Below are 12,946 nucleotides of genomic sequence, written 5' to 3'. Positions count from 1 at the left end.
CAACCAATGAGATTGTTACATGCAAATTAGCTGTAGAGTAAGGCTGGTGATTGGTTGAGTTACACTGGTCTAGGACTGTTGACACGGCATAGATACAGCCTTTACTTTAGCTGGAAGCCCAAGCTGTTGCACAGGTGTAATTTGTAAAGTCAAAATGGCTGAGAACTTAAAAATTGGACCGGACCAGACCATGAAACCTGGTGATATTCTAAACAAAAAGAGCTCTCCACATGCCTGCAGCTGTTTCCATCACTTCACACTGACTCAGACGTTCTAGGCTTCAGAGTGACAATCCTAGAATCTTACTATATAGATTGGGGATATTGATGGCCAGATTCTGCCCTTGGTCACGTGTGTGTGACAGTTGATTTCAGGGAGTGTGCGTGAGTGTAACTGAGGGCTAAATTTCTGCTCAAATACCCGTACTTGGCCCAGAAGGAACATGTGTGTATTTCTCGTCATTACCTTTCTAACTGGATTCATGGCAGGAAAGCTAAGTAAGGTTCAGGCCATAAAATGGTAGGCCTACAGGTTAGACAGCCCTTCAAAGTGCCAGCGTCTCTGAAAAACGCTCCTTCTCTTTAACTCATCCTTTTAATCACACCGATCAGTGTAGTCATGTAGGGGAACCTGAAGTCTAAAGTTAGTAATTTAAAGAAAAAAATCAATGCAAGTGTTTGGATCGACCATAATTATGGGCAGATGATTGGTTTTCAGCTCTTGCTTTGGGAGAGAGACAAGTGGGTGAAGTCTAAGGTTAAAAATCTGAGCTATTGGTCATGAAAAATACCTTGCAGTACAGGTCAGTGCTGCCCTCAGAATACGTTTGAAGTATGCTTCCACTCAGTAGAAACTCTACACTTGTAATCACGTTGAGAGAATCTGGATGAGTTTATAAATTTTAGTGACCCAAACTCACAGGCATGCATAGCCATACATGCACTCTCACAAGGTTGAGGTAATTCTTTCTGTGTTTTGATTTCCTCTTCTTTATTGGTATTTTCACAAAAAAAGGAGTGCAGGCTAAAATAGGTTTGTATGGGCACAACGGACTGTAAATCGTCATCAGAGTTCTCATAGGATGGTGTATAAAATGCATATTTACGTAGTCTAAGCCTATAAGTGTGCACTGTGAGCTAAGTGACTTCTTTACAATGCAGGTTATTGACCAAATATCTGGAGATGCTACAGTCTAATCTGTCCATACATATTTAAACATTCTTTAAATGCATGGTATTGCCCAATTAGCCTTTGGCTTATCTGACTCCCTAAGAGGCTGTTGTTTAAGCAAGTGTTTTTAATGCCCATGAAATGAAGCGGTCTGTGTATTGAAATTCCCTCAAAGGTCATTACTGTACATGTAGAACAGCCAGTTTTAAAAGTTGAAAGCCCACATTCTCTCTCTCTCTCTCATATATACACACACACACCCCTACCTATTAAGTTATGGCAGCATATCTATGATGGCTAAGAGTATGACAAAAAAAAAAAATCATACTCCCAAACTGACACTGCTATGCCAGCAAACCCCTCAGTGTAGAGACATCTATACAAACCGAAGAGTGCTTCCGTCAGCTTAGCTAACATTGTTTGGGGGAGGTGGCAGAGCTATGCCGGGAGAAGAACTCCTTCTGTTGGCATATGCTGCATCTACACTAGGAGCCTATGCCGGCATAGATATACCAGCATAGGGTCTGTGACATAGGGCTGTTCTCCAGTTACTGGGGGATCGATGCACGGCGATCGATCCATCGGGGGTCGATTTAGCCGGTCTAGTGAAGACCTGCTAAATCGACCGCTGATCACTCTCCCATCGACTTCGGTACTTCACTGGAATGAGAAGCATAAGGTAAGTCAATGGGAGAGTTTCTCCCGTCACCCCCAGCACAGTGTAGATACAGCAATAAGTCGACCTAAGGTAGGTCAATTCCAGCTACATTATTCACGGGGCTGGAGTTGCGTAAAACTTAGGTCGACTTAGCCCCGTAGTGTAGACCTGCCCATAGACACGGGCTATATCACAAGTGACAGGACCATAACACACATGATCACTTGGCAGCTTTTCACTTTTTATGTTGCAGTCATTTGAGTTAAGCAAGTACAAAAAAAAAAAAAAAAGAGCATCTCATATGTGATTCTGAAAGGAATAAAGAATTGCTCCTGGTCTTGCATCTTCCATACCAAGTTCCAGCCGCTCGTGAAAGAAAGAATGAGTTAGGAACCTCAGCATGGAAATCTTCTGACTGGTAGTTTCCCAGCAAAAGCATTAGCACCTGCCAATTACTAGCGGGATTATATTTTGTTAAATCTCTCCATCCTCAGAATTGTAGGAGCTGTATTAATATATAATATCCCACTCTGCCTCTGGAGGGGAATGATTTTCTAGATCAGTCTGGTACCAGTCAGCTCTGAGCGCTCCTTGGCACAGCCATAATAGCTGAGCAGATTTGTGAAAGAATTGTGGGTTTTATGATAAAAACATGAAATTTAATATGTAAAAACATGAGTCGTAGGGCATGACCCAATCAAGATTTTCAGATATGGGGCTATGGCCAAGTCATGCCATGTTGACTGTAGCAGCCATTTTAAATTCTGAATGCATTTTTTCTACTGATGTTTTTCGGATACCGATAGTTTATGGTATTAAACCATCCCAGTGGGGTTTTGCATTTGTACATTTAGATTCCTATTGTCTTAGGAGTCCCAAAAACTAAAGCAATGAAGTGTGACGGGTTGAGGTTATACAAAAATAGTGAAAATTAACATGCTCGGTAGTGTGTTGCCAGAGAGTAGTTACTAAAATATTGATTATACAGAAAAAATAAATAAGTTTACAAGCATCTATTCATGAACAGAAAGTCACATTTCTCTAATAATGATAATTCAGATTGATCGATGCATAACAGGATATTGATGTGTCTCAAAAAGATGGAAAAGGCCGCTTACATAAACATGCAGCCTAAAATGAATGAAGAAACAAGAAGGACATTCCCAGTCTTCAGTATATTGAAACATCTCATTCCCCACATTTTTCAAGGAGGAGAGCTGCAGTTTGGTCTTGGAGGTCTCCTTCACAGAAGGTCTGCTGAACAAGAGGACTTTATTTCACTTGATAAGCTCTGTTAATGGCTTGGTTTTATCTTGCAATCTCTCTGTTACAAACATGCCATACTGCTTCTGCCCAGTCTTCTCAATGTCCCTAACAGAGACAATCACAGCAGGGCCTACAAATGTCTTTGGTGTCCAGTTTAACTAAGTCAACACTCTCTTCTGAGAAGGGGTTGCTCGTGTCTTCTATGACCTCAACAGGTGCCTTGACATGCCATGCAAAAGAAGGCTGGACACCTTTTACCTGCTCATGGTGCTTTGTGTTAGACCCTTTTCTGGTGGTTCCTTTCTCTGCTGTGGCTTCAAATTCTCCTGTCAACCTGGCCACTTCTGGTCCCGCTGTCATCCGGTGCTGAGGGTCCTCTGGCCTTTGTGTTACTCCAGCAGCTCCACCATCCATTTTGATTGTAGCATCGTTTTGCTCATGAGCTTGGTAAAGCTCAATTGCAGAGAAAACGTGCTACGTCGTGCAAACTGTAAAGTTCTCCTTTAGGGACTCTCTAGCTGTGTCTGGAAGCATTGTGTGAAGACTTTACCATATCATGGAGGTGAGTAGGCACCCAATGAACAGCTCCCATTGGCCAGGAACGGCGAACCGCAGCCACTGGGAGCTGGGAGCGGCCGTACCCGCGGACACTCCAGGTAAACAAAGTATCACGGCCCATCAGGGGCTTACCCTGAACAAGCCACGAACCAAGTTTGGGAACCACGGATCTAACGCAAAGAACCCGGGTGACAGCTTTCTGCGGCATTCAATGTAGAGAGCAAAGCGTGCCTGTGGATTGACAACACATTGAGGTCAATACAAGGAGCTCTGGATGAAGTGTGATATGCCAGAAGTGGAAAAATGGGTTTTCTAGTCACACCATGACAATACCCATGAGTGCCTCATCTTCCCTGAGACCTTGCATATACTGTCTGTATGCATTTTGGAGCAAGATATACAGAGTACTAGCAGTTGGGCACACCTAGTTCATGTGACATGAGATGCTTTCATGAAGGAATAAGCCATTCCTGGAGAGGCCACTTTGGCCTCAACAATGGCTTCCGTCCATCCACGGTCTTCTAGTCAATCCCCAAATCAGCTTTAGACTTGCCATCTCCAGATGAAGACCACCCAGCATAAGGACAATTTTTTCCTCTCCATAACCAGCAGGTATCAGCTGTATCTGTTTGGTTATGGTGAAAAGGGGCAGACCCACAGTGGGTTTAGGTGGTGTACAGCATTCCTTATTACATCTGTGGCATGGTGAATCATTGCCAGAGACTTGGAATCATCTGGAAAGAGGGGAAGAAGCACAGTAAGGGCTGGGGCAAAATCTGGCACTGCCTGTTTGCCGTCATGGTAAGCTGGCCATGGAATGTCTTGATCTCCATTAAAGGTATTCAGATTTGCTGCTTGCCTTACTTGTTCAAGCCCTCTGCATTCTTCTTGCAGGGCTTAGGTAATCAGTTGGCAGTCAGTCTTGATTTCAACATTTGCAGCAGGGATGGTTTTCTTCAAGATCAATGGAGGGACAATTGTGTAAGACTCAGGAAGTGATGACAGTCTTCTTCACTGATGCTGCAGTCTCTCAGTCCTGGGTGGGAATTCCATGGACAACTCCCTCCACTTGAGTACTGGATCGTGAGAAAGTGGAAGGAGTCTGTTGCTATAGTAGAGATGGGCTTGTGGTCTCTGTTGTCTATGGACGCAGTAGCAAACAGATCATCACAAAGCTTTAGAGGACAGACTATATTCTCATGTTCAAAGTGTTGGCATGCACTGTTTGCCATGCTGGTAGAGATGGCCAACACTGTCATAGGAGATGGACAATCCAAGTTTCAAGAAGTTATCTACTAGCTCAGTTTTTCATGTCTGTGCATGAAGCCTCAAACCAGCATAGATTGGTAAAAGCATGTCTCAAGCTTTGTTGTAGTACAAACTTTTTGTGCCTTCATGGCATTGGATGTTACTTTAGCATAACTGTTGCAGTACAACAGCAAGGGTAGCTGTATTAATGGACACTTGTTCTGACTGTATTTTAATGTTCGGACCATCCAATATCACAGACATCAGTGCCAATAGTGATTCCGGCATCCTGGGTCCGATGATCCAGTATACTGTGTTTTCATTTGAAACACGTGCCTTCAAATAATATTTGCTTTTTGGGACAGGTGACATGCTTCTTCGTCACAGTCGTGCTCACATGCTTTTTGGAGGACATGTCCAATATCCTGGTTAAAGTCAAAGACCACATTGGGTCCTTCTTTGTGTGCTTGAGGATCTGGAATGTGTCAAAGTATACAGGATTTTAGTTCAGTGCTGTGAATGCACCCAGCCAGTGTCACTTCCAGATAGTCTAGTGCAGCTGTATATAGCCTTGGGAGATCTGCTAGTTCAAAGACTGGAGCCACATCTTCAGTCTTGTCTCTTCAGTGTATGCTATCAGTTCAGCAAAGGCAATCCCATGCAACATCTTCTCCATGTTGGTTTGCTCAGTTTTCTTGTCCCTGACTTTGTTAGAGAGAGACACCAAACATCTTGCATGATACTTTGCCTCTTGGGCCACTAAGTGCCCTGCACTTAGTTTTGCAAGCAAGCTCTGGTCTTGCAGCTGAAGTGCACACTTGTGGACTCGACGATCAATGCTGAAGGTAGAAGCTTCATGGAAGCCTTCTGACAGTAGGTTCATGTCACAAATAAAGCACGCTTCTTTTTCTGGGGGGGCCTTTGTGTTGCTCAGTTAAACATGCATATTTCCTCTGCAATTCATCTGGTTTAATCCACAACTTTCTCAGGTTTTTTTTTCCCCTCAGCCCTTTTAAGTGTGGTAACGTTAAAACTTGATATAGCAGGATTTGTGCCAACATCCATTGTTCTTGGTCAGAGTCTTTTCAATACCATCACTATCATCTAATCTACACAGGTCTATTTGTATGGGAAGTGCCTTCAGCTTATAAAAGTGTCTGACATTGTTTGATAGCCAGATCCAACATGCGCTCTTTTTGATTCTGCTGGATTAATCAACTGCACCTGTGTCTTCCTGACAAAACACACACTTGCCCCAGTCAGTGGAGGAATAGGATGTCTCCACTGCTGGATCTGGCTCTCGAATAAACATGTATCTTTCTGATATGTTAGAAGCTCTAGTAACAGCCAATAGTAATCTGATATCTTTTGCTGCTGTGAACAGTTAATATTACCCATTCACCAAGCAGCTTTCACACCATCAAAGTAGCATCTGAAAGAAAAGAGAAATGTGATTCAATTCTGCCAAGACTACACTGACAATCCAAATTAGTACAAAATGTGTCCTTACGCCAAACCTCAAATTACAGACCAAATTACAGACCTCAAAGTCGCAATACTCCAACAAAAAAACTTCAAAAACAGACTCCAACGAGAAACTGCAGAATTTGAATTAATTTGCAAACTGGATACCATTAAATTAGGCTTGAATAAAGACTGGGAGTGGATGGGTCATTACACAAAATAAAAACTATTTCCCCGTGCTAATTTTTCCCCCTACTGTTACTCACACCTTCTTGTCAACTGTTGGAAATGGGCCACCCTGATTATCACTACAAAAGGTTTTTTTCCTCCTGCTGATATTAGCCCACCTTAATTGATTACTCTTGTTATAGTTGGTATGGCAACACCCATTTTTTCATGTTCTCTGTGTATATATATCTTCCTACTGTATTTTCCACTGCATGTATCCGATGAAGTGGGTTTTAGCCCACGAAAGCTTATGCCCAAATACATTTGTTAGTCTCTAAGGTGCCACAAGGACTCCTCGTTCTTTTTGCTGATACAGACTAATACGGCCGCTATTCTGAAACCTGACACCAAGTTAAATGTCTACAAAACGCTCACTTAGGCCTCCATACTTATAGTCACACCTGTCTGCTTAGGTGCAACTCGGACACTCCCTTATGAAATGACCTTTAAATTTGACGCTATAAGTAGAAAGAAATCTACCTTCGTTTAACTAATACACTTGGGAGCCACAAGACAGGAATGTCGCAAGAAAAGCAACTGACAACGGTGAAAGAATATGTTAAATAAAGCCAGTCACTCCCAGTTTTAACATAGACCTTCCTTGCGCCTTTTCTGGCACCTCCGCATGTTCATGACACCATTATTTACACACCAGATAAACACGTGTGCAGGGCTTTAATGGGTGTCTAACAGCGCCTTACACACCCTATTTAGTTTGGTGCTGTGAGTATGCAGGACAGTTTTATTGGGTGGAAAAATTAAGCTTTAAGGGGTGAAATCACGTAAATCCAACGAGTTTATTTAAAACTCAACTATACCAAGGCCCAGACAGCACTGTTATACCCTCCTACATGACGTGGAACATTTTGGAAAGATGCCGCTTCGTGTTCCATAGCAGGGCTTTATAGAAACCATAAAAGAGACAATCCTTGAAATAATCCATCCCACATTTTACATGGAACTTGTTGCTCGCTGGCTCAGGACATTTGGGGATTTTATTTAATTTCTGGCTGATGAGGGGTCATGCTATGTGTATCCAGTTGCTCTTTATTGTATTATTGAGGGCTTAGTATATTAAAAAGGCTTTCAGTAACTTGGGACAGAATCTAGATCTGATAGACAGTGAAGCTAGCCTGCAAGTCATGTGACTTTCAAGTTAACCACAGACAGCTATGACACTCTCTCTTGCCAGTATTTATTCAATAGAATGAGACCTGGACCTCAGCGAGACCTCCAGTTTTGCGGCGTGTAGTGGAGAATACAGACAGGACCTGCCACCCCTCTCTATGGTAGATTTATCATAAGAACATCAACCATTATATTCTGTTGTAGCTAAAAGGAATTTCCACCATGGTGAGTGTCATGGCGACACATTACCTAGGGCTGCTGTCACAGGATATCCATCTGGCACTCAGCAATTTTAGGGACAGGTGCCCCATACTAAATTAAATAGGCTGATAAGTCTTTATGTCCGTGGCTAAGCCACACCTCCCTTTCTCACCTTCCCACCCCCTCTTCCTGGAAAACCTGATACGATGAGGTATGTTTCCATAACCATCATTCACATTTTTGAGCAGCAGAGGGAAATCAAAAAATGCAGTGAGTTTCTCAGGGAAAAAGAAAAAGGCGCTTGTTATGTTCTCAGTCTGTCTTGTTGCTATGGGAGATGGTTGGCTCATTCAGGGACTCTGGCTGAGATGGCCAATGCATTTGGTTTAAAAACACACACAAAAAGGGAGTGAGGGAACGAGAGCAATTGAGAGAGAACTGATGGTGAATACTGGAGAATGGAAATACGTTCTGCGTGTACAGTGTACGCTCCAAATGCCCCATTACAAATGCAGCAAGAATCTCTGAAGTGGAAAGGTGCTTGATACACATTAGGTTAATGCTTTTTCTTCTTCTGTCCTCCCCCATGCTGTCCCTCCCCCGGTCCCCTGCAAAGTGCTGATACTGAGGGAAATCTCTCTCAGGAAAAAACAACAACAAAACAGGGATCAGATCCATGCCTTGCCCAGCAAAAGAGCATTTAAAACTCCATTTTTGCAGTGTAAAAATGCTCCTGTAAAAAGAGAAGTCAGGACGCTAGGCATTGGAAACCACCTCCTCAGGACAGTTCTGTAAATCATGCAAGGAGGTCAGATTTCAATGGCCAATGAGAAGTGAGGGCCACAGGGCTGAAAGCCCTCAGCGGTGAGTGGCTTTAGGCCATGGGGTTATTCCAGCTCAGCTCAGGGGATCTTCATGGCAGTTGCTTTGTTGAGGACACAGGTTCTCCTGGTCTTTGTTGCTCTGCACAGCTGCAGTCAGAGCTCATTCTCACAGGCTGCACGGACGTATTTCCTTGCTATATTCCTTTATCCTTTCCCTCTACCCGGCACTATCCAGCTGTCACTCAAAAGCTGTCCAAATAAGCTGCTGAATTTCCTTTGGATCTCAGCAGCCTCTTGCATAGACCAACCTAAAACACCACAACTTTCTAAAATACAAGGTTGCTCCATTATTGATTCATCAGTCCGTCTTCTTCCCGAACGTCTGTTCCCCAGAGCACTTCCGTGTGTCCGCGTCATGAATTCTAAGAGGAATGCATTCAAAGCAGCCCCCAGAGCCTGTGCACAGATAGTCATTACCATCCTTAATGTGTTACAAGAACTAAGTTGAGTCTAAAGTCAGTTTATTCACACCCTGGTCTGATGCGCTTGGCCCCATTCCCTATCAGGAGGGCCATATGAGAAAGGCTCAGTGACACGTTTGTAGAGGAAAGAAAGCATGAAAGTCCAGAGAGCTGCGGGGAACAGGTGGCTCGGTGAAGTCTGGGTTGGCTTTAGCAAACCAGGTTCATACGCAGCGATACCTCCCAGTCGCAGAACAGATCATCATTCACTGAATAAAGGGTAGGGAACTGTCCTTTGAGAGCTGAAGGGGCGGCTGTTTCCTTAGATTATTGGGTGTGGAATTCAGGAAGCACAATAGAGCTAAAGAGAAATAGCCACTTCAGTCTCTATTCGAAAGGAGAGCAACTGGGAAAGTCTCTGGGCCCAATACTCAGCTAGTGTAAATTGGCATACTCACAGTGACTTGAGAGGAGCTACTGTTGATTCACACCCGCAGAGGACTGGCCCTCCGTGGTTCAGTTCTGGCTGTTTAGATGGTGAGGCGGGACATGAAGTGGTTTAGTCTCCAACACAAGAGGAAAGAGGGCTCTGCCCAGCCCATGTAGACACATTTCACATCAATTAATATTTAAAACCAACTGGCTGACACTAAGTGTGCTTAGAACTGTTGGCACTGAAAGAAATAATAAATGGAAAGTGTAGCGCAGACGTGCTCTGGATTTGTTTATGAGTAATAGCTCTGGAGTTTATTATTTTATTACCACAATTGAATAAAATGGGTAGGGTTAGGACTTCATGAACTCTTTGCACGGAATCCCAACTGCACCCAAGATCAAAGTGATGAACCTCAGCCTATGAAAGCTCTGCAAGCTTTGGGTTCACACGGCCTGATCCCCACACCTCCTCTGAGTAGGCAAGTTCCAGGCCCTGCAGAGGGAATGGGGAGTGACCACACAGCACTCCTCTGAAGATCAGGAGATCCACCAAGAGAGGGCAAGCCTTTGTGGCCCTCAAGTCATCTCAGGGCGAGCACGGGACAAAACCTGGAGGAAAGAGAGGGACAGGTGAGTGGGTGTCCCGTGTGGGGGAGATGGATGGAATAGGGTGTTTCATGTTTATAGAACCCAAACCTCAACCGGAAAAAGGTAGTTCATAGTCAATGCTCACAGAGCAAACTCTGCTGGGCTCAACTCCATAGCACATCCAGCAGCAATATCCAGGATATAGCACATTTCACCTGGGACTCAGTATTGGAATTGTTTCTGGGTCAGTGTTTAAAATCAGAGAACATTCGGATTAAATAGCTGTGCCATTAGCTAGCATGTGCATGGGAATACGTGAATTAATCACAGCAATGTACTGGGTAACAAATGTCACCAAGGGATGGAATAAGGCATTTATTGATGAAAGGCAGCCCTCTGGACTAACCAATCAAATGGTGGCTTTGCTAAGGCAATACAAACTATTAAAAGTCAATTGTATGTTCATACTAAAATTAAAATGATAAATGGACCAAACTCAGTTACACGGGTGTAAAGCTGGAGTGATTCCAGTGTAGTCAAGAGAGTTACTCCAGTTTTCCACCAGTGTGAGAGAGAGAGCAAAATTTGGCCCATTATTTTTACATAAAGCCTTAACCTGTGCCCCTTGAACTCGTTAAAAAACTCATTGCACTGAGTAGTGCAGGATGGGACCATAATGTCTGTGGATCAGTTGCATTGGCACCTCACTGGTGTACAGGCGTGCACAACAGCCCCCAAGAGTAGCACAGGAGCTTACTAATGCAGCCGATTACTTCAGCAGGATTCTGCACGGGGGTAATGGTTCATGCTAGCAAATCCTATTGCAGGATTAGGACCTAAGTGAGTGAGAGTAGTAGGAACCCAGCACCGCTCAAAATCAGGCAGTAAGATTCCTAAGGATAAAACCCCACAAAATCAGCCACCAGGCCCTATGCCAGGGGATTTTGGCCTGGTGCAGTTCCCATTAAGTTAATGGAAAGGCTTCCCCTGATCCCGGTGGGAGCTGGAGCAGGCCTTAAGTGAGAAAACATGAGCCTAAGCCTCAATACAGCAAGTTAGGTGAAAATGAAGGAGGAAAATTGCAGCCATCTCCCAGAGATTTTCCTTAATAAAAGAGGGAAAGGGGGAAAGAATCATTTAAGACAAACTGACCTTCAGACAATAGACTTTCACATTCCCATAGGGCCTTTCCTCCCCAGCGATCCCAAAGTCCGTACTCAGCTGCACAGAGTAAGGACTGAGTAAAGACATCAGGATTTCACCCAGTGCAAGTAATCGCTTCACCATCACAGAAATGCAGCCCACTCTGGAGTGGAGCATGATAGCTGTTTTACAGCACACAAGAATGCCATGTCCAACTGTAGGGGGGATCTAGGTAGGCAGACTGTAGTCACGCTCACCAGCATTTGGCCAGGATACTGGGTCTAATATCCTGTATCAAATTCTCTTCAATGTATGCTAACCACATGTGGTTAGGGTGTTGGGATTGATAGCTCATCCAGAAGATGGCACCTTCAGATGCACAGCACTGCCTGGGGACATTTTATGGGACAATACAGACTCAGAGAGTAGGGCATCACTTCACTCCTGCTGTGCTTTTAACTGCTGTTAAACTTTTCCGCTTGTTGGCTAATCTAGGCTATAGCCCTAACTATATCATTCAAAGTGAAACCTTATTCCATTGCTGAAGATTTTCCAAACATAGGCATCAAGTGTCTCACTGGCCCACCAAGCCTGAAAATCATCTAAGAGGATGCTCACCCCCATATTCTTCCAGATCAAGCATTCTCCGTCCATTAGGCCAATCCCTAGAGGGAGCATGACTGACCTCTCTGTCCACTGCCTTGGGCAGGTGTGTGCCCCTCGATGCTTTTACCTTTCTCCTCCTCTTACTCTGCACAACACAGACCTGTGCAGCTGCTGTCATTCCTTCAAGCCTCTTCCCCTTAGCCTAGCTGCCATCTGCCAGATGGGGACAGCCTGGCATGCTCACCCCAGCACTGCTAGTAAGATTGTTTCCTGCTGACTGACCACAGCAAGAGCAGATGCATTAGGGTGAATATTTCCAGCTCCCTATTTTGGGGGGCGGATGAGGGGGGTCATCATAGCACCTTAGTTTTTAGGTCAGCGACTTTATAAAAAAGGACTTGAGAAACCGACAGGTGAAATCTGAGCCTTGGAATCCCGAAGGGCTCACAAGCGCCGCAATACATCTTTCAAACGCCAGGCTTGGAGTGGGAGTGCAAACTTCCCCCGACCTCGTCACTCCCCCGAGTCGTGAGATTTGGGGGTATAAAAATGGTATCTTTTGAGATAGTTATTTATTTGTTCACAGTAACAGTTAGAGTGGGTTAGGTGGTGTGCAGGCAGAGAAGAAGGAACGGCCACTGGCCCAGGGAGCTCCCAAAGACAGGCAGACAAGTTGAGGGTAGCAGGAACAGTCGCGCCAACTAGATTCGCTATAAGCAGCTTGGCAGCAGTGGGGCTTTGAGAGGGATTTAAATGTCGAGGACCTCAGGCAGCTCAGATCATGCAGCTTGGAAGAAGGCACGGGGGTGTTTATGTGGGAAAATGGCGCGCCAGGGGAGGAACACTGGGCGGAAGTGTGATAGGGCGGGGCAGAATGTGATAGACAAGATGCCTGAATTTGAGGTGATAATAATGGTGGTTCCCATAGGCCTCTAAAATACCAGTCGGGTTATTCTGTGTCAAAGTAG

The 12,946-nt window shown here is 44.4% G+C and overlaps 1 protein-coding gene across 7 annotated transcripts in view; it reads left to right on the top strand.

Moving 5' to 3' along the window:
- The window catches only part of GNAO1 (G protein subunit alpha o1), a 305,692-nt gene that overhangs the window by 104,376 nt on the left and 188,370 nt on the right, over positions 1-12,946 (top strand). Inside the window, exons 4-5 of one of the 7 annotated variants that reach the window (XM_026652809.2) lie at positions 5,495-5,517; positions 9,770-9,808. The exons of 5 other annotated variants lie outside the window; for them this stretch is intronic. In XM_026652809.2, coding sequence (XP_026508594.1) covers positions 5,495-5,517; positions 9,770-9,808 — 62 coding nt within the window. Of the gene's footprint in view, positions 1-5,433; positions 5,454-5,494; positions 5,518-9,769; positions 9,809-12,946 lie in introns of all 7 variants that reach the window. One more of the 7 variants, XM_026652808.2, reaches the window with a different exon arrangement.

Source organism: Terrapene carolina, unplaced genomic scaffold, assembly GCF_002925995.2.
Source record: "Terrapene carolina triunguis isolate 2854851 unplaced genomic scaffold, T_m_triunguis-2.0 Scaffold130, whole genome shotgun sequence".
NCBI lineage: Eukaryota > Metazoa > Chordata > Testudines > Emydidae > Terrapene > Terrapene triunguis.
The sequence above is the reverse complement of the archived record's forward strand: the minus strand, read 5'-3'. Positions and strand labels throughout refer to the sequence as shown.